The sequence below is a fragment of the Coregonus clupeaformis genome, chromosome 20, assembly GCF_020615455.1.
Source record: "Coregonus clupeaformis isolate EN_2021a chromosome 20, ASM2061545v1, whole genome shotgun sequence".
In the NCBI taxonomy this organism is placed as follows: Eukaryota; Metazoa; Chordata; class Actinopteri; order Salmoniformes; family Salmonidae; genus Coregonus; species Coregonus clupeaformis.
This window is the reverse complement of record NC_059211.1, coordinates 34,043,424-34,066,348: the sequence shown is the minus strand read 5'-3', so window position 1 is coordinate 34,066,348 and position 22,925 is coordinate 34,043,424. Positions and strand designations below refer to the sequence as shown.

At 44.0% G+C, this 22,925-nt stretch overlaps 1 protein-coding gene across 16 annotated transcripts in view; it reads left to right on the top strand.

Annotated features, from left to right (window-relative positions):
* The window catches only part of ptprfa (protein tyrosine phosphatase receptor type Fa), a 331,026-nt gene that overhangs the window by 177,032 nt on the left and 131,069 nt on the right, over window positions 1–22,925 (top strand). For 9 of the 16 annotated variants that reach the window (XM_045205479.1, XM_045205478.1, XM_045205481.1 and 6 more), the window contains exon 5: window positions 15,174–15,362. In XM_045205479.1, coding sequence (XP_045061414.1) covers window positions 15,174–15,362 — 189 coding nt within the window. Of the gene's footprint in view, window positions 1–15,173; window positions 15,363–20,276; window positions 20,295–22,925 lie in introns of all 16 variants that reach the window. The other 7 variants (XM_045205467.1, XM_045205480.1, XM_045205476.1 and 4 more) reach the window with 1 other exon arrangement.

The following is a 22,925-nucleotide window of genomic DNA, read 5'->3' as shown; positions in this document are numbered from 1 at the left end:
GTCGCCATGGTTCCGATTGCTGTGTCAACAGTCATGGTGTTACCATGGTGTTATCAGTCACCGTGTCACGCCCCAGCTCAAGTCCCAATTACGCCCAGACGGTGTAGCGATTTGAGGGACAGGTTGAGGGACGGTGTGTCAGTGTGTGTCAGAGTTGGACTGATCCCATGGAGTGGTAGATTACAGAGCTCCTGCCTGAATCCCAAATACTTGCTTGCATCCCAAATGGCAACCTATTCCCTATATTGTGCACTATATAGGGAATAGGCTCTGGTCAAAGTTATTGTACCATAAAGGGAAAAGGGTGTAGTTTGGGACTCAGGCAGAGAGAGCACATTGTAACAGCCGTGGCTCTCTCTCTCTCAGTGCAGCTCTAAGACCTGTTTCAGTGGGTGGCCTGAGCTCTCACAAGCATTTTCCTTTTACTGCTGGAATCAATCTCTTCCCATTAGAGAAAAGTACACAGCCTATGTGGGAGCTGCTTGTTGCTTTTTATTGGTGAATGGCTGTGTGAATGTTCTCCCTGCTCCTCCACGATCTCTCTCTTTGTTGAACTTCCTTTCTCATCTGAGTTATGTGGCTGTAAGCCTGTCACCTCTTGGCTGTCTTCAATGAGTAACCACGTGCACACACACACATATACACACACACACGCACACACATACACACACACATACACACACACGCACACACATGCACACCTCTCCCCCGACCCCCACCCTCTTGTCCCCTTCTCTCTGCCCCTGACATAACGACTCGTTGGCGCGCTTTTAATTTGCCAGGAGGGAGATCTTATTAAGAGCATATAATTCCCCCTGGGGTTCTCTGGCATCTCCTTGATTAAAGTGGAGTTGAGGGGTGGGAGGAGGGAGGAGGAGGAGGAGGAAAGAGGGGGCTGCTGAAATGAAAGGTGTGTTCACTTTGTTTTAAATCTCTCCCTACCTCCCTGCTCAACACTCTCTCGTCGTCTGCTCCCGAGCCACAGAACACCAGATTTGTCATTAATTATAAACTGTGTGGTTCAAGCCCTGAATGCTGATTGGTTGACAGCCGTGGTATATCAGACGGTATACCACGGGTATGACAAAACATATATTTTTATTGCTCTAATTACGTTGGTAACCAGTTTATAATAGCAATAAGGCACCTCGGGTGTTTGTGATATATGGCCAATATACCACGGCTAAGGGCTGTATCCAGGCACGTCGTGCATAAGAACAGCCCTTAGCCTTGGTATATTGGCCATATCCACACCCCCTCATGCCTTATTGCTTAATTAAACCACTGCTAGCCTGGGGCCAGAGCGGGCCAGAGTGGCACTGCTTTAAAGCTAACAGAGGGGCTTCAAGCACTTAAATTAGGTGGATCACTGTTAGATAAGTGGGTATAGGGCATCTGTCCCCCAAATACTACCATGGGTAAATGTGGTCAACATATCCCCAATTGCTGTAATTTATATATCAGTTAAGTGTACCACCACTGTACTATTGAAGTATATTATTTCTTTATTTTTCTTCTGTGATTTGCATTCATGCGGGAATGGCGCAGGTACTGTATATACAGTTGAAGTCGGAAGTTTACATACACCTTATCCAAATACATCTAAACTCAGTTTTTCACAATTCCTGGCATTTAATCCTAGTAAAAATTCCCTGTCTTAGGTCAGTTAGGATCACCACTTTATTTTAAGAATGTGAAATGTCAGAATAATAGTAGAGAGAATTATTTATTTCAGCTTTTATTTCTTTCATCACATTCCCAGTGGGTCAGAAGTTTACATACACTCAATTAGTATTTGGTAGCATTGCCTTTAAATTGTTTAACTTGGGTCAAACGTTTCGGGTAGCCTTCCACAAGCTTCCCACAATAAGTTGGGTGAATTTTGGCCCATTCATCCTGACAGAGATGATGTAACTGAGTCAGGTTTGTTGGCCTCCTTGCTCGCACACACTTTTTCAGTTCTGCCCCTAAATGTTCTATAGGATTGAGGTCAGGGCTTTGTGATGGCCACTCCAATACCTTTACTTTGTTGTCCTTAAGCCATTTTGCCACAACTTTGGAAGTATGCTTGGGGTCATTGTCCATTTGAAAGACCCATTTGCGACCAAGCTTTAACTTCCTGACTGATGTCTTGAGATGTTGCTTCAATATATCCACATAATTTTCCTTCCTCATGATGCCATCTATTTTGTGATGTGCACCAGTCCCTCCTGCAGCAAAGCACCCCCACAGCATGATGCTGCCACCCTGGGATTGATTTGCACTTTTCGCACCAAAGTACGTTCATCTCTAGGAGACAGAACCCGTCTCCTTCCTGAGCGGTATGACGGCTGCATGGTCCCATGGTGTTTATACTTGCGTACTATTGTTTGTACAGATGAACGTGGTACCTTCAGGCGTTTGGAAATTGCTCCCAAGGATGAACCAGACTTGTGGAGGTCTACAATTTTTTTTCTGAGGTCTTGGCTGATTTCTTTTGATTTTCCCATGATGTCAAGCAAAGAGGCCCTGAGTTTGAGCGTAGGCCTTGAAATACATCCACAGGTACACCTCCAATTGACTCAAATTATGTAAATTAGCCTATCAGAAGCTTCTAAAGCCATGACATCATTTTCTGGAATTCTCCAAACTGTTTAAAGGCACAGTCATCTTAGTGTATGTAAACTTCTGACCCACTGGAATTGTGATAGAGTGAATTATAAGTGAAATAATCTGTCTGTAAACAATTGTTGGAAAAATTACTTGTGTCATGCACAAAGTAGATGTCCTAACCGACTAACAATAGTTTGTTAACAATAAATTTTTGGAGTGGTTGAAAAACGAGTTTTAATAACTCCAACCTAAGTGTATGTAAACTTCCGACTTCAACTGTACCTACTGCAGAATGGTAAGAGGCTAATCTTGTTCAGCAGTAAAACCTTCCAGTCATACACACCACCATCTTCTTATGTCCCCAATATTTCCCTCCCAGCCACAGATTCTCTGGGAAAATCCTAAATGGTAACCGATACCCATCTGGTATCTGGGATCGTCTGAGCAACCTGTCCTGAGTGGCAAATTATGCCCATCTGGGATTGTCTGAGCGACCTGTCAGCCCTTAGAGACACTCAGTAGAGAAGTCCCATCTGCCTGCAGTAACCCAGAGAGCTGCAGACATAGAAATATAATTACTAGAATGTACATTCCCATTCAAGTCAATGTTCTGTGATGATGTAATTCTACAGTATATTTCTATGGCAGCACAACAACTCATTATCAGGGGAATTCTCTCTCTGTCTGTCTGGACGGAGCATGGCTGGCTGGCTCCTGGCTCACATTCCAAAATGTAAACAGCACCACGAGAGCTGCTGCTTAAAGATGGGTCCATGTGGTGGCAGGTGCTTTTCTGTGCCAGACACGCACAAACCCAGCTAATCTTAACTTAAACCTTCCATGTGTCTTTCAGACATCACAGTATGACTCAAGACCAGCCCACCCTCTCTCCTCTCTTTCATTCTCTCTGGCCACCCATCACCAGTGCATTAGCCCAACCTTTTTATTTCAGGGCACTCCACCAATTGAGGGGAGACGTTGCTGACTGTGTTGACTTGTAGCCCTGAATGTTCCTGTGTCAGACTGTCGAAGTGAGGCAGAGACGGGAGCAGAATAGGTAATTAAGGAGCAGTAGCCAACAGGGAGGACAGAGATACACACTGTCATCACCATGTCTGCCCCCAAGGCCTAGCAAAGAGCTCTGAACATCCTGGGCCTCATACATCTTCCTTATACACCTGTACAAAGACCTACATACTCACTGTCCCTCAATGCCTATCGCAGGCAGAGGTCTCTTCAATCTGTCAATATCTTTATTGTCCAAGAGAAATGTGTAGAATACTGGGCCTCATACAGTGCCTTGCAAAATTATTCATCCCCCTTGGCGTGTTTCCTATTTTGTTGCATTACAACCTGTAATTTAAATGGATTTTTATTTGGATTTCATGTAATGGACTTACATAACATGTAAGGGATGTAGCTCAGTTGGTAGAGCATGGCGTTTGCAACGCCAGGGTTGTGGGTTCGATTCCCACGGGGTGCCAGTATGAAAAATACAAAAATAATGTATGTACTCACTAACTGTAAGTCGCTCTGGATAAGAGCGTCTGCTAAATGACAAACATTTAAAAATGTAAATGATAAAATAGTCCAAATTGGTGAAGTGAAATGAAAAAAATAACTTGTTTCAAAAAATTCTAAAAAATAAATAACGGAAAAGTGGTGCGTGCATATGTATTCACCCCCTTTGCTATGAAGCCCCTAAATAAGATCTGGTGCAACCAATTACGTTCAGAAGTCACATAATTAGTTAAATAAAGTCCACCTATGTGCAATCTAAGTGTCACATAATCTGTCACATGATCTCAGTATATATACACCTGTTCTGAAAGGCCCCAGAGTCTGCAACACCACTAAGCAAGGGGCACCACCAAGCAAGTGGCACCATGAAGACCAAGGAGTTCTCCAAACAGGTCAGGGACAACGTTGTGCAGAAGTACAGATCAGGGTTGGGTTATAAAAAAATATGAGAAACTTTGAACATCCCATGGATCACCATTAAATCCAATATTAAAAAATATTTTTTACAAAAATTGTGCTCTCCCCCCTCCTCCTACCTGTACCTGTGCCCTCTCCCCCCCTCCTCCTACCTGTACCTGTGCCCTCTCCCCCCTCCTCCTACTTGTGCCCTCCCCCTCCTCCTACCTGTACCTGTGCCCTCTCTCACCCCTCCTCCTACCTGTACCTGTGCTCTCACCCCTCCTCCTACCTGTACCAGTGCCCTCTCTCCCCCCTCCTCCTACCTGTACCTGTGCCCTCCCCCTGTCCTCCTCCCTACCTGTGCCCTCTCTCCCCCCTCCTCCTCCCTACCTGTGCCCTTTCTCTCCCTCCTCCTACCTGTGCCCTCTCTCTCCCTCCTCCTCCCTACCTGTGCCCTTTCTCTCCCTCCTCCTCCCTACCTGTGCCCTCGCTCCCCACTACTGCACTCCCCTTCTCCCCCTCCGTCCATCCTGTCTTTATCTAGACCGATCATGTTTCTCTATTCTAGTACTGTAGCTAGGGGAGCAGAGGCCTCTTTAGACACTCAGCCTCATACATGTATGTCTCCTGTAGCGTTGTGTGTCTCTACCATCCTCCACCCCCAACCCATGTCCACATCCCTCCTCCCGTCCCCCCGGCCTGTATTCACCTGGGATGATCGTGTTTCTGTGTGCTCTGTACTAAGCAGGCTGTTGCATTAAAGGAGGAATGTGTGGCTGTAGCCGGTGCCAAACACCTTGTGACAGCAGTACTGTAGAGAACAATAGTCTCAGTGTGGAGATGCTCTCTCTGCTCCTCTCTCTCTCGCAACATGCCCTGAGCATCACGGCTCATCCACCAGCCTTACACTGAGGTCAGACTCTGGCTGGTGCAGTGGGTTTCGTCAGAAAACATAGTACTCAATCTTGGGAATAGGGTGCCATTTCAGATGCAGCCTCTCTCTCTCTGAGTTTTTAACATTACATTTACATTTTAGTCATTTAGCAGACGCTCTTATCCAGAGCGACTTACAGTTAGTGAGTGCATACATTTTTCATACTGGCCCCCCGTGGGGATCGAACCCACAACCCTGGCGTTGCAAGCGCCATGCTCTACCAACTGAGCTACAGGAGGCCCACCAGCCCTCACCTGACTCAACATGGCTATGGGTCAGGGTGAAGTGACAAGGGTGGCATTTGCTGGCAGTTTGGGGAGTGTCACTGACGTGTCTCGTTTGGGATGACAAGGTAGTATCTGCATGACAAAGCCATCATTGTAGCTAAGTGATGTGTAGTCACAGACAGGAGAGTTCTAAGTTACTATCCGTCACTGTTCTACATTATACTGTTATACTGTTCTTATACTAAAGTTAAGCCGTTCCATTAAATCATGTTTACCATTTGGCATATTTGTTTTCCTGCAAAGCAGACAGTCAGTATTCCCTTAAAACGACGACAGTAAAAAAATATATAATACAAATAGAAATAAAAGACGACGACAGTAAAGGAACCTATGGGATTACATGCTGAGGCATGCGGAATCCTTCTCTCTCTCCCAAGTATGGAATGGGAGCAGAGACAGAGATGGCCAGACAACAGGAATGGGATTTGACAGTTAAGTCATTTACAATGGCATGCTAAGAAGGTTTGGTTACCCTCTCGTATTGATAAAGAGATGAGGGAGGGCAAGTTGAGAGCAGTTTGGTTGCGTCCCAAATGGCCCCCTATTCCTTATGTAGTGCAATACTTTTAACCAAACCCCTATGGGCCCGGGTCAAAAGTAGTCCACTAAATAGGGAATAGGGTGCCATTTGGGACAAAGCAGGTTGAGTGACAGGGTCAGACAGACAGGACATGTCTGTACACCATCACTCTTGTGTGTAAATAGCTTCTGATTGACAGTCTATCAGCTGCTTCACAATGGCAACTCTCTTTCTATAGAGAGATTATCTGGGTGGAAACTACAATCCTCAATTTGAAGAATTCCTTCCAAGGTAGTGGGTAGATTAGGTGGGGTACCTTTTCCAAAGGATAGGTAATCCTAGCCTTTGTAATGCTGTACTCACTAATGTTTCACTTGGAAGCGCAGCTTTCAGTCTCCTTTAACCAGGCTATGGTGATTCTCCTCCTTAGAAATACATTACTGGGTAGCTATTAGTGAACATACCATTTATGATAGTAACATCTCAGGCCTTCATATCCAGTGTCAAGCTGACAGGAAAATAAAACACTTCCAAGACAACAACAGGTCTGCCATTAGTCTTTTGTGGTAGAGAATGCTACTAATGCAATCCTGGTAGTTGTTAGCTGTGACTGTGTCATCTGAGACCCGATGGAGGTTGTAGAATTACTGGATAACTCAAGTGTTTTCTTCACTCCCTTTCTTCTTTAAAAATATGCATGGTTTTGTCACAGACCGTTCAGAATCGACAAACTAAGGGCTCCAAAAGGGAAGGAATTCACTGGGCTGCTCTTGGGAGAGTGACACTTGCAAAGACAGGAGAGAGTCAGCATGAGAAAGAGTCAGCATGAGAGAGAGACAGCATGAGAGAGACAGCATGAGAGAGAGACATGAGAGAGAGACATGAGAGAGAGACATGAGAGAGAGACAGGAGAGAGAGACAGGAGAGAGAGACAGGAGAGAGAGACAGGAGAGAGAGACAGGAGAGAGAGACAGGAGAGAGAGACAGTAGAGAGTCAGTGTCTTATAACATGGTCCCCTTGTAGTTTTTTTTATAGGAAAATCCCCACCTCCCCTTGGGGTACTAATACAGTCTGCCATCTCTTCGTGTGACACTGAACAGACAAAGACGCGAACAGGCGAAAATGTTCCTCACGGCACATCATGGCATCCTCGCCAGATGACAATGCACTTCCTCCACAGTGTGAATAGAGATGACAACAAATGGTTGAGCTCCAGCTCTTATTATGTGAGGACGGAGAGAACAGGCTGTTCTTGCCCCAGTCAGATCCTCAGAGCCCAGGGAGGGAGCAGCACTGATAGGCTAGGTGTTTCCCAGGCACAATCAGCCAGCCAGTCAGTCAGTCAGCCAGCCTGCCAGCTGCCCAGTAAGTCAGCCCAGTCAGCCAGTCTGCCAGCCAGCCAGCCAGCTGCCCAAGCCGCAAGCCCAACCAGCCAGCCGCCCAGTCAACCCCTTCCTTCAGTCCCCTGGGTTATTTTGACAGGCTAAGTGTTTCCCATATCCAGCCCACCAGCCAGCCAGCCAACCTGCCTAACAGCCCAGCTAGCCAACCACTCCTCAGATTCCTCTGGGTTCATTTGTCTCTGTCTCCACAGGATCCTCCCTCCCCTTCACAGCAAGACTTAAGCTCTTAATTAAAGGGTTTCCCAGTGCCTCACTGTCCTCTTCTGTACTCTTCCAACTCTCTCGGAGCCAGACATTTGCGTCATTGTGTGGGTCCTAAATGCCACCCGGTTCCTTTTATAGTGCACTATTTTTGACCAAGGCCCATAGAGTTCTTGTCAAAAAGTAGTGCACTATAAAGGGAATAAAATGCCATTTGGGACGCACATATTATCTTCAGAAGGTACAGGACGTCTTTTGGACTTTTTCTCACATTATGGTGGCAGATTTTACAGAATCATGCATAGATCATCAGTATTAAACATCTACTCCTGAATAGATTGTCTCGATGGTGGTTATGTCACTAGTACTGCACAAGCATATCTGCACTTCACTGTATGCGTCACAGTCTGGATGCATCCCAAATGACACCCTATTCCCTTTATAGTGTGCTGCTTTTGTAGTGCACTATACAGGGAATGGGGTGTCATTTGGTACACGTCCTCTGTCTCCTCATGGTGCCAGAGAGAATGATTGGGATCAGTCTTGAGGTTTTCACACTCTGTTTCTGTACCAATAGACACCCTTATCCTAATAAATGACCTTTAAAGGAAGGGGTCGTGGGGTTGGAAAGTAATAAAGGGAAATATATATATATTTTTAAAGGATATGTATATATATGTATGTATATGTATTTATATGTATGTATGTGTATATGCCTTGCAAAAGTATTCATCCCCCTTAGCGTTTTTCCTATTGTGTTGCATGACAACCTGTAATTTAAATTGATTTTTATTTAGATTTCATGTAATGGACATACACAAAATAGTCCAAATTGGTGAAGTGAAATAAAAAAAGTCAAAAAATAAATAAATAATTAATATCAGAAAAGTGGTGCGTGCATATGTATTCACCCCCTTTGCTATGAAGCCCCTAAATAAGATCTGGTACAACCAATTACCTTCAGAAGTCACATAATGAGTTAAATAAAGTCCACCTGTGTGCAATCTAAGTGTCACATGATCTGTCACATGATCTCAGTATAGGACACTAAGATAACCTGCCTAAATGACTACCGACCCGTAGCACTGACGTCTGTAGCCATGAAGTGCTTTGAAAAGCTGGTCATGGCTCACATCAACACCATTATCCCAGAAACCCTAGACCCACTCCAATTTGCATACCGCCCCAACAGATCCACAGATGATGCAATCTCTATTGCACTCCACACTGCCCTTTCCCACCTGGACAAGAGGAGCACCTACGTGAGAATGCTGTTCATTGACTACAGCTCAGCATTCAACACCATAGTGCCCTCAAAGCTCATCACTAAGCTAAGGATCCTGGGACTAAACACCTCCCTCTGCAACTGGATCCTGGACTTCCTGACGGGCCGCCCCCAGATGGTAAGGCTAGGTAACAACACATCTGCCACACTGATCCTCAACACGGGGGCCCCTCAGGGGTGCGTGCTCAGTCCCCTCCTGTACTCCCTGTTCACCCATGACTGCGTGGCCAGGCACGACTCCAACACCATCATTAAGTTTGCCGACAACACAACAGTGGTAGGCCTGATCACAGACAATGATGAGACAGCCTATAGAGAGGAGGTCAGAGAACTGGCCGTGTGGTGCCAGGATAACAACCTCTCCCTCAACGTGACCAAGACAAAGGAGATGATTGTGGACTACAGAAAAAAAAAAGAGGACTGAGCACGCCCCCATTCTCATCGACGGGGCTGTAGTGGAACAGGTTGAGAGCTTCAAGTTCCTTGGTGTCCACATCACCAACGAACTATCATGGTCCAAACACACCAAGACAGTTGTGAAGAGGGCACGACAAAGCCTATTCCCCCTCAGGAGACTGAAAATATTTGGCATGGGTCCTCAGATCCTAAAAAAATTCTACAGCTGCACCATCGAGAGCATCCTGACTGGTTGCATCACCGCCTGGTATGGCAACTGCTTGGCCTCCGACCGCAAGGCACTACAGAGGGTAGTGCGTACGGCCCAGTACATCACTGGGGCCAAGCTTCCTGCCATCCAGGACCTCTATACATTTTACATTTACATTTTAGTCATTTAGCAGACGCTCTTATCCAGAGCGACTTACAGTTAGTGAGTGAGTTTTTTAAATTTTTCATACTGGCCCCCCGTGGGAATCGAACCCGCAACCCTGGCATTGCAAACGCCATACTCTACCAACTGAGCTACATCCCTGCCGGCCATTCCCTCCCTTACCCTGGACGACACTGGGCCAATTGTGCGCCGCCCCATGGGTCTCCCGGTCGCAGCCGGCTACGACAGAGCCTGGACTCGAACCAGGATCTCTAGTGACACAGCTAGCACTGTGATGCAGTGCCTTAGACCACTGCACCACTCGGGAGGCCCATACCAGGCGGTGTCAGAGGAAGGCCCTCAAAATTGTCAAAGACTCCAGCCACCCTAGTCATAGACTGTTCTCTCTGCTACCGCACGGCAAGCGGTACCAGAGTGCCAAGTCTAGGTCCAAAAGACTTCTCAACAGCTTCTACCCCCAAGCCATAAGACTCCTGAACAGCTAATCATGGCTACCCGGACTATTTGTACTGCCCCCCCACCCCCATCCCCATCCCCACCCCATCTTTTTACGCTGCTGCTACTCTGTTAATTATTTATGCATAGTCACTTTAACTCTACCCATATGTACATATTACTTCAACTACCTCAACTAGCCGGTGTCCCCGCACATTGACTCTGCACCGGTATCCCCCTGTATATATAGCCTCCCTACTGTTATTTTATTTTACTTCTACTCTTTTTTTCTCAACACTATTTTGTTGTTGTTTTATTTTACGTTTTTATTAAAAATAAATGCACTGTTGGTTAAGGGCTGTAAGTAAGCATTTCACTGTAATGTCTGCACCTGTTGTATTCGGTGCATGTGGCCAATAAAATTTGATTTGATTTGATTATACACCTGTTCTGAAAGGCCCCAGAGTCTGCAACACCACTAAGCAAGGGGCACCACCAAGCAAGTGGCACCATGAAGACCAAGGAGCTCTCCAAACAGGTCAGGGACAAAGTTGTGGAGAAGTACAGATCAGGCTTGGGTTATAAAAAAATATCAGAATCTTTGAACATCCCACGGAGCACCATTAAATCCTTATTAAAAAATTGAAAAAATATGGCACCACAACAAACCTGCCAAGAGAGAGCCGCCCACCAAAACTCAAGGACCAGGCAAGGAGGGCATTAATCAGAGAGGCAACAAAGAGACCAAAGATAACCCTGAAGGAGCTGCAAAGCTCCATAGGACCACATTAAGCCGTACACTCCACAGAGCTGGGCTTTACGGAAGAGAGGCCAGAAAAAAGCCATTGCTTAAAGAAAAGAATTAGCAAACAGACATATGGATGAAGGTACTCTGGTCAGATGAGACTAAAATTGAGCTTTTTGGCCATCAAGTAAAACGCTATGTCTGGTGCAAACCCAACACCTCTCATCATCCCGAGAACACCATCCCCACGGTGAAGCATGGTGGTGGCAGCATCATGCTGTGGGGATGTTTTTCATCGGCAGGGACTAGGATACTGGTCAGAATTGAAGGAATGATGGATGCACTAAATACAGGGATATTCTTGAGGGAAACCTGTTTCAGTCTTCCAGAGATTTGAGACGGGGATGGAGGTTCACCTTCCAGCATGACAATGACCCTAAGCATACTGCTAAACCAACACTCGAGTGGTTTAAGGGGAAACATTTCAATGTCTTGGAATGGCCTAGTCAAAGCCCAGACCTCAATCCAACTGAGAATCTGTGGTATGACTTAAAGATTGCTGTACACCAGCGGAACCCATCGAACTTGAAGGAGCTGGAGCAGTTTTGCCTTGAAGAATGGGCAAAAATCCCAGTAGCTAGATGTGCCAGGCTTAATTGCTGCAAAAGGTGGCTCTACAAAGTAGACACAAAATCCATTTTAATTCCAGGTTGTAAGGCAACAAAATAGGAAAAATTCCAAGGGGGGTGAATACTTTCACAAGCCACTGTATGTGTATGTACAGTATGTATATATATATATATATATATATATATATATATATATATATATATACACACACATTGAGGGAAAAAAGTATTTGATCCCCTGCTGATTTTGTACGTTTGTCCACTGACAAAGACATGATCAGTCTATCATTTTAATGGTAGGTTTATTTGAACAGTGAGAGACAGAATAACAACATAAAAATCCAGAAAAACGCATGTCAAAAATGTTATAAATTGATTTGCATTTTAATGAGGGAAATAAGTATTTGACCCCCTCTCAATCAGAAAGATTTCTGGCTCCCAGGTGTCTTTTATACAGAGTGTGCTCCTAATCTCAGTTTGTTACCTGTATAAAAGACACCTGTCCATAGAAGCAATCAATCCATCAGATTCCAAACTCTACACCATGGCCAAGACCAAAGAGCTCTCCAAGGATGTCAGGGACAAGATTGTAGACCTACACAAGGCTGGATTGGGCTACAAGACCATCGCCAAGCAGCTTGGTGAGAAGGTGACAACAGTTGGTGCGATTATTCGCAAATGGAAGAAACACAAAATAACTGTCAATCTCCCACGGCCTGGGGCTCCATGCAAGATCTCACCTTGTGGAGTTGCAATGATCATGAGAACGGTGAGGAATCAGCCCAGAACTACACGGGAGGATCTTGTCAATGATCTCAAGGCAGCTGGGACCATAGTCACCAAGAAAACAATTGGTAACACACTACGCCGTGAAGGACTGTAATCCTGCAGTGGCCGCAAGGTCCCCCTGCTCAAGAAAGCACATATACAGGCCCGTCTGAAGTTTGCCAATGAACATCTGAATGATTCAGAGGAGAACTGGGTGAAAGTGTTGTGGTCAGATGAGACCAAAATTGAGCTCTTTGGCATCAACTCAACTCGCCGTGTTTGGAGGAGGAGGAATGCTGCCTATGACCCCAAGAACACTATCCCCACCGTCAAACATGGAGGTGGAAACATTATGCTTTGGGGGTGTTTTTCTGCTAAGGGGACAGGACAACTTCACCGCATCAAAGGGACGATGGACAGGGCAATGTACCGTCAAATCTTGGGTGAGAACCTCCTTCCCTCAGCCAGGGCATTGAAAATGTGTCATTGATGGGTATTCCAGCATGACAATGACCCAAAACACACGGCCAAGGCAACAAAGGATTGGCTCAAGATTAAGCACATTAAGGTCCTGGAGTGGCCTAGCCAGTCTCCAGACCTTAATCCCATAGAAAATCTGTGGAGGGAGCTGAAGGTTCGAGTTGCCAAACATCAGCCTCGAAACCTTAATGACTTGGAGAAGATCTGCAAAGAGGAGTGAAACAAAATCCCTCCTGAGATGTGTGCAAACCTGGTGGCCAACTACAAGAAATGTCTGCCAACAAGGGTTTTGCCACCAAGTACTAAGTCATGTTTTGCAGAGGGGTCAAATACTTATTTCCCTCATTAAAATGCTAATCAATTTATAACATTTTTGACATGCGTTTATCTGGATTTTTTGTTGTTATTCTGTCTCTCACTGTTCAAATAAACCTACCATAAAAATTATAGACTGATCATGTCTTTGTCAGTGGGCAAAAGTACAAAATCAGCAGGGGATCAAATACTTTTTTCCCTCACTGTATATATATATATATATATATATATATTTGCGAGAATTATTATTATTTTTTAATTTAAAAAATCACTAAAATAAAAAATAAATGACACTTCTACACTCCCTGCTGTTGCCCGTGCAGAAGAAACACTGGAACACTTCACGTGTAATCATGTTTTCATGTTTAGTTTCATGTTATCATATGTTGCTTTACATGCTGTCACGTTATCACGTTAGCTTCACATGTGTTTAAATATGAAATTCATGTGGTTTTTCTGTAAGGGTGTCTTTCTCCTCTGTAGTATCTGTCATTGACAGAATCACAAGTGTCGCCATCGCTCATGTTGTCAGACAAGGCTAACACAGGTAGTGGCTTGCGTCCTTAGTGGTACCATTTTCCCTTTATAGTGCACTACTTTTGACCAGGGCCTATACTGCACTATATAGGGAATAGGGTGCAATTTGGGACACAGTAGTGTTGTCCCATCACCTCACTCATCAATACAGGCTTGGCTGCTGTCTGTCACGGTCACAGATGTCTTTTGCAGTGTCATTGATCCAGCAAGTGTTGTACTCTAGTGTACTCTAGCTTGTCCCATTGAATACTGTTAATTACTGTACCTGTGACACAGAGAACCAGACTTGGCAAAGGGACAGGATTCAATTGACAATACTGTTTCTGAACAAGTAAAGTTTTTATTTAAACAGCAGCAACAGGCAAATCAAACAGGTTTAAATAAAAACATCAAGCCTGGTACAGATCCTGGTCCTGTCTTCACTAGTTTTCAAGGTCCTTCCAATGTGTTTCCTAGCTTTCCTTTTCTAGAGCACCTGGAGATGGGGTATCTTTCCCCTTGCCACACACGATGGAAAAGAAGGGAAGCATGGAATGGGATTTCAGGCATTGATTTGATTACATTTTCATCCGTAATTTGGAAGTCTGGCATTTGACCACACTTACCCATCCAGATAATCGGAGAAGGGCAGGCAGGACCCTCTCTCTATCTGAATGCAATTCGGCCTGAGTGATATTGCGTCTCACACTCTCCACAGATCCATGACGAGAAACTCCGTAGGTGGATTAGTCCCGCCTTGGCCTAGCGATATTTACATTAGGGATGGATTTCACAGCGTTTTAAAGGCGACCACCTCACCACAGCTCAAGGTTGTGGGATGCACAGGCCAATCACCGAGGAGAGCACAGACCCTGACTGCCGGGGTGGTCTCATATCTCAAGATGTGATGGAAGGAGTCACAGGGTGTGTGTGTGTGTGTGTGTGTGTGTGTGTGTGTGTGTGTGTGTGTGTGTGTGTGTGTGTGTGTGTGTGTGTGTGTGTGTTTGAATGCATTCAATGGATGACTGGTGCCTTAGCTCAGTATTTCTCAACCTTTTTATACGATAGCATTGTAGAATACAGGTGTAGGATCTTAATTTGACCAGTTTCTCACAGCAGGAAAGTAATCCTGCAGCAACAGGAACTGTGGATTTTTGTAGAGGTTGATACATTATTTGTTAGGGCAAATCAAATCTGAAATTCTAAAGTGGAAATTACAAACTTTAGAAGCTTTTTGAAACCACGGATACACTACAAGTATTCATTTCCTGCAACAACAGGGTGATCAAATTAAGATTGTACATCATTTTATATCATATATACTCATCACAACTCTTTCTCTGTCTTTCCAGAGGACCAGATCCCTCATGGGTTCCCCACCATAGACATGGGCCCCCAGCTGAAGGTGGTTGAGAAGACCAGGACTGCCACCATGCTGTGTGCTGCCAGCGGCAACCCCGACCCAGAGATCTCCTGGTTCAAAGACTTCCTCCCTGTAGATATCAACAGCAGCAACGGGCGAATCAAACAGCTCCGCTCAGGTACAGAGTCTCCGCACGGTCCACACATACTGTGGTAAAAAGTACATATTCTACTATTATATCGTGCGTGCAATGATGTCCAATGGGAATAAACAGTGTTCGTTGTTTGCAGTAACTTCTTTGTTGTTGTAATATCACAAATGGATGTGGCAGTTTCACCATTAAGGATTCCAGCTTTAAAGATGTGAATAAGTGTTTTCTATTACATTTTACTGAATAAAGCTCCGTAATTACCTCAGTGGCTCCTCAGAGGGAATACTGCTGTGGTCTGTGCCTATGGTGCCTAAAACAGCAGGTACAGGCAGCCATTCATCTTAACATTATAACCAACTAGCAGACTCAGAATAACTCAGAAAGGTGGCCTGGATCCAAGCACCAATGACAACTGCTCAGAGCAAACCATTTGTCCATCCTCTATCGCCTATAGTAAAAGCTTATTTAGTGAAAGGAGCCACAACAATGCTGTCCAGCTGTGCACAGCATACCTGCAGTGATTGGCCTATTCCCTTTCTACAATCACTTTTGAGGGAAAACATTTCAGGGCCAACAGTTATTCCATCCTTTACTACAGTACCTTTAGCCAATAATGTGGCTGTCAAGCCGTGAACTTGCATACCAATGTGCTATAGGCCTCCCATATAGGCAAAACAGTTTATGAAAAGTCTGGGTCCCTACTCCCTAAACCCTTAGCCCCAGTGCAACCTCCAAAAGCATTCCATCTAGGCTTCAACTCTTGAACCCCTGGCAGCATAGAATATAATGTAGGAACAGAGGCATAATTCCAGTGTTTCTTCCTACCTAGAGGCTTCCCCTTTGAACAGAGACACAGACACGGAGAGAGGACAGGCTGTAGGATATCTCTGGGATGTGTTGCAAATTACACCCTATTCCGTATAGTACATTATAGGGCTCTGGTCAAAAGTAGTGCACTATAAAGGAAATAGGATGCAATTTGGGACACAGTATATATGTAGCTTTGAAGCCTGTGGAAGCTGAAGGATTTTCCCAGGGCTGCCTCAGCTGCAGGGCCTCCGGTAAGGACAGATCCTCCCATCATGCATTATTAACATGACAGCGCTGCAATTTGGTTCAATTTGGTTCATACCGCTGGCTTGCCTTTCTCGTCACACATAGGGTGACTCCCAAATGGCACCCTATTCCTTTTATACTGCACAGAGTTTGACCAGAGCCCTATTCCCCACTATATAGGGATAGGGTCCTATTTGGGGAACATCCATAGTCCCACTGCAGTCAACCACAGATGGGCATATCATTTTTTTCTCTTAGTTTTTTAAGTGCTGCCTGATTGTTAATTGTCTGTCAGAGGAGCCAAGTAAAATACAGCTGCACTAGTGCCATGCCATCAACTTGACATTCAAGCAATTTATTTGTTCCAATACAATTAATTATGCGCTAGTGAGATTACATTTGCTCATAAATTAGTATCCCTATTACAGGACCTTTTATCCATCAAGGAATGCTAATAGCTCCATATTTCAATTTGAGACCTTTGCACTACTGGCAAATGAAAGACAGTCTGTGTCCTTTGTATCAAATGGAGCTCAGAGCTCTATCCCCCATCTACTAAGGCTGAGTCCTAAATGGAGCTCAGAGCTCTATCCCCATCTACTAAGAGTGAGTCCTAAATGGAGCTCAGTGCTCTATCCCCCATCTACTAAGAGTGAGTCCTAAAGGAGCTCAGTGCTCTATCAACCCTCTACTAAGACTGAGTCCCAAATAGCACCCTATTCTAGTGCAATTGGTGCTTTTTGAGGTCAGTTTGGTTTTCAACATTAAATGCACTATGCATTTTGTGGGTTGAATGCTGTAACAACACAGAATAAAACTATTAATAAAGTCCAATGATAGTAATGACTGCCCATTACTGCTTATCACTTATTAACTATTTATAAAAATACAATATTTCAGTTGTGTAAATTACATTTGTTTAATTTGATGACTTTATTATTTCATTCTAAATCATCTAATCTCTATAGAGCTGCTGCTTATGCTGTCTGACAAAATAACTATTTTAGTAGATCTTCAAAGTAAATAAGGCATACTTTTATGGCTGCTGAATACCAACAATCAATCACTTAGATCATGTATTTTCAGGTAGTGATACATCAGGAAGCAACTGCTCTCTATCCCTCTCGATCGCAAATTCTTCTGTCACTTCTCTCTCTGTGTCTGCCCCACACTAACCTAACGTAGCAGGCGTAAAAGAAACACACAGACCGGACAAGTAGGCATGCAATCAATTATGGTCATTGTAGTTAATTACCAAATGTTCTGCACTTAACTATGTAGAATATTGGCCTGTTGGACACTACAACACCCTACGACATCGCACAATTCGGGCTTGATCTGATTTATCTCTAGAGAAACTGTGCAATGTGAGCATTGAGCTCACAGAAAAAAACAGAACGAAATGGAATTCAAATAATTGAACCGACATCAGTCAATTAGTTGTTTGAAAACTATCAGACATTTTGCTTAATCACTTAGCATTACCCTATTCCCTATATAGTGCACTACTTTTTACCAGGGCCCATATGGCTCTGGTCAAAAGTGGTACACTATGTTGGGAATAGAGTGCTATTTGGGACACAGACTTAAACATGTCTCCTGGTAATTACCGATAGGCTTGTCCAACTAGGCAGTCTGGCCCCAGACATCGATCAACACTGTTAACAAGGCAGGCCACACGATAAGCAAACAGACACTCCTCCTCTGCTGGCCTGAGGATCTGATAGGAGAGGGGTGGGAGAGGAGTAGTAGTGGAAGAAGAGGAGGATTAGTGTCTCTAGACCTGGCTAAACCTCTTTCCTTTCCTGGAAATACTCCTGGAGTAGCAGGCCACGGCTCTGTGTGTGGAGCAGTCACTCAAACTCTCCTGCGTCCTCCTGACTCACCAGGTTTGTGTACCAAATGACACCCTGTTCCCATTAAAGTGCACTGCTATTGACCAAAGACCTATGGTCTCTGGTCAAAGTAGTGCACTGTAGAGGGAATAGAGTGCCATTTGGGATGCATCCTAGGTGATTGGTGATTCTCTCCACTGAAGCCTGCTATAGCAGTAACATAATTAGCTGAGTTTATTATGCCACCCTTTAATTATTATGAATGTGTATATGGATAATGATGACATGATAAAATGATAAAATGTATTAAATATATACGGTCATAATATTATGTCCTTGCGAAGGCAGATCATGGACTGCTTAAATCCAAGGTAGCAAGCTATTTCTGTGCATTAATCCCAATGTATTTCTCCAACATATAGGAAAATGAATACCTGCCTACTGTATCCAGGACATTGTGAAAACATAATAAAGCACTATTATTTGTCACAATTTACCTAGAACATGCTGCACTGAAATCTGCCATGGACAAAGCCTGTGATATCCATACTGAACTAAAACCAACCTTAGCTCAGTACATGGAGGCTGTATGTCTGTCCTGGCAGGTCTCAGCGTAGACCCAGTCCTCTTTAAGCTGCTGATGACCTCATCAACATGGGACACACAGCTTTTAGGGGGCTTTCCGTCCTCTTCTCTCAACCTCTCCTCCACCTCTATGCTCCTGTTTAATGTGTGGGTAGTGGTTTTGATTCATTATCCAGATCGTGTGTATCTGTATAGTAACCAAACCGACTCCTCCAACGTTTGTCGCATATGACTAGATATGCCCAAATGACCCCTTACTAACAACTACAGGAATGTTAATCACTGAATGCAACCAAAATATAATAATTGATAAACATGTATTTTACATGGGCTGTTCGATTCACATGGTTAAACATGTATTGTAACTGAAATAACTAGTTCAGTCATATTAGAATGAAACATGTATTTTACGTGGGCTATTCGATACACATGGTTAAACATGTATTGTAACTGAAATAACTAGTTCAGTCATATTAGAATGAATCAGTATGCTAATAAGCATCAATATCATAACTTAGCCTACTGTTAGCCTACTGTATTCAGGGCACAGGTTTCTTAGTATTGCATCAGATACTGTATGTAAACTGTGTTTGTATTAGCCTCATTACGACAGGAAGCTAAACACCCCAGATCAGTTAGATTGTCTAGACTTAGTCTCTAGAGATGATCAGAATGCCTAAGGTAGCAGTCCGAAACAGACTCATTTTGGGTGAACGAAGGGTCAGACCATTCAAGACTGATGGTGACCAGGTGTTAACACAAACAAGCAGGTGGAGAGAATAAGTAGCTTTGTGATCATAGCAGACTGACAGCTCAGTAGCACAAATAGCCAGGTGTATAGCACAAACAACCATGGTAAGGAAACAAAAAGCCAGATAAACACAACATTAACAATCAGGATTATAGTACACCGACATCTAAAACACACAGCCTCCAGGTGTGTGGTATAAACAGGCAAGCTCAGAGCAGAAGGAGTCACATGTATTAAGATAATAGGCATTCGGAAGAATAGCTATGTATGAAATAGGTGCTGGTTACAGAAAACGTACTTAGTCAGTTACCACTCTGGTACGCTCACACCACATAACAGAACACATAACAGTGTGATATATCCAGAAAAAGGTGATTTATTTTGTTTAAATATTTTTTTCTAACATGTTGAGGGAGAAATAGCTACTGGAATGCAATAATCAGGCTCTTCTTCACTCTGCTGTTTCTTCTCTTCTTTGCTCTCTCTCTCTCGCTCGCTCTCTCTCTCTCTCTCTCTCGCTCTCTCGCTCTCTATCTCTCGCTCTCTCTCTCTCGCGCTCTCTCTCTCTCTCTCTCTCTCTCTCTCTCTCTCTCTCTCTCTCTCTCTCTCTCTCTCTCTCTCTCTCTATCTCTCTCTCTCTCTCTCTCTCTCTCTCTCTCATCTTTGTACTAATGCTTCTCTCTAATCTTATTTGCATTCAAATTACCTCTCCAGGTGGTACACCAATCAGAGGTAAGAATGCTGGTACAGAAAAAATGTCCACTCATGTCATCCTTTCTGTCCTCCTCCTCGTTCTATTCCTCCTTTTCCTCCTCCATTCACCTCACAATGTCCCCATCTCCAGTTCTCTGTCCTTCTTGCTCTCTCGGGCAGGACTCCTTCTCTGAATCAGCGCATGACCCTTTGTAAGTCTGTCTGGTCTATAGCACCTATAAAAAACACAAACATCAAAGAAAGAATATTAAAAATCCTTACTAGACATCCCATTCAAATTAAGCACGTCTTATTGTTCGCCTAAGAAAACTGTAACGTCGTAGAAAGAAAAAGACGGACCTGCTTAAACTGTAGATTTACGAAACATATGATTAATATTTTGAATGACAGCTCTATCCCAAGTCTAGGTGGTGATCTCTTGACCACTCTTTCAGGTTTTATATTCCTAGACTCCCCGCGATGAGGCTAAAATGACTGTATTTGCATACCCAGCGTATGGCGGGATTGACACCTAATGTGATTAGTAGTCAGTGAGGTGTTGTAGAGGTGATCAACGCTGACCCCTGTCTGAGCACTGTCCTGAGAGGCTGTAGTCAGAGGCAGGGTAAAGGAATAGGTACTAGACTGCATTATTAAAGGTTCAACTTCCCTGTAAGCCCCTCAAGGGCAGAGTGAGAGTGGAGCTTCTGGCAGCTAGCTACACCCTCTTTGTTGAGGGGCTCCTAGAATCTTCATGGCTGCATCTCAAATAGGACCATCTTCTCTACATAGTGCCCTATTCAAAAGTCACAAGTTGTGCACTATATAAGGAATAGGGTGCAATTTGGGACACAGCCCATCTCTTTGACTGAGAAGTCGTCATATACCTCTCGCAGCTTGATTAGCTTCTTTTATGGCGGCGGGTAGCCTAGCGGTTAAGAGCGTTGGCTACCTGCCAGAGCCCTATGGGCCCTTGTCAAAAGTAGTGCACTACATGTATATAGGGAATAGGGTGTCTGTTGGGATGAAGACTAAATGTGTTCTACGAGATCCAATCAAAGATTAATGAAAAAGGGAAATACATAAATGGACAGAGATTTAACTATCTGGCAATAACCAGCCGCTGCTTCATTCTTCGAAGAATAAGAATTCTGCTCTCAACACATCCAAAACAATGTGAGGATTGCCCTAGCCTACACCAAGCTCTAAGCTCAGATCTCTATAAGTTAAGCCGCCTAAAGGGAGAATGATAAGACCTTGGAAAGAGAACTGTACATGGAACAGGTCTCTCATTATCATTCTGACACAACTGCATTGTGATATGGAAAGGAAATATCTTGGAGGGAATAAAGGCTTACCTATGTTGGGCTCGGTGTGTGTGTTTGTGTACGTGTGTGTGCGTGTGTGTGTGTTTGCCTGCGTGTGTGTGTGTGTGTGTGTGTGTGTGTGTGTGCCTGTGTGCGTGTGTGCCTGCGTGTGTGCAAGTTTGTACAAGTGCGCGCAAGTGTAGATAAGTTTGTCTGCGTCTACGTGACGTGTGTAGCATCAGTATACACATCTCAGCCAGAATCTGCTTGATGACTGACATAAAACATGATGGCTGCTGGATGAAGATATATCTGGGCGCCGCTCCATCTCACCTAACTCCAGATCCACATGGATGTCACCACAGCACTCTTTTGATTTCTATTTCTGAATTCTTTATCAGCACTTGTGTGACAAAACTCATCCCATATGATGCATTTCAGGATTCACTTCTGAAATATATTCTCACCTTTATTTTCTATTGATGTTCCGTCAGCCCATCACTGATGGCAAACTGCATGACGTGTGTTACATCATGGTCAACAGCATCACTCTATCTAACCGCCAGACACACAGTCATATTGTCTGTCTAAACCAATCGAGAATCTACTGTATATGAATAACTGTTTGTTGTGTAAATAAAAATGCACTGGGATGTCTGCTTTGGTAAATGGTAAGAGAAAATTCTAAACCATTGTGATCACTCTGAGTGAGCAGGAATCAGGTAAGTGTTGTGTTCCTGATCAAGGCTTCATTTGTCTTCCGTTGTAGACAGGGGCCAAAGAGGACTATAGTAGTAATAAAGGAGTCTTTCACCTTCTTGTCTGTTTTCACTCATTTGTTTCCTTTGTTTGAGAAATGGTTCCCGTCCTCACTGTCACCCACAGTAGAGCAGGTGATAATACATAATCAGTGGTGAACAAAGCAGCATTGATTAGTGATTTGTGACTAGTTTATCTGCGAGGCTGAAGGCTGAAGCTTTGGCAGAGTGATGAGGAGTGAGTTCAAGAACAGCAGAACTGTTAGGGATTCCCATCTCTCTGTACTAACATTGTCATTACTCACAGAATGGCTTAGGCCTGTATTTGACTTTAGTGTTGGAAAGTGAGAAGATAAATATATGTTTTTTTGTTTATGAGACGCCAGGTGTACAATTCCTAACCATTAAACTACTGTACACCTTTGTCTTCTTTGCTTTTGTCCTCTGTCCAGACTTAATGTAACGTCAGGAGGACCTAAAGTTCCTGTTAATAACCACATATAGGTATTTCATGGAAAATGCTATTGCATCATTCCTGCAGTATATAGGTCCCTTATAGGAAGCCTCATGTCCTCTGTGCTTTGGTCTTTCTCAATGTTGCCAAA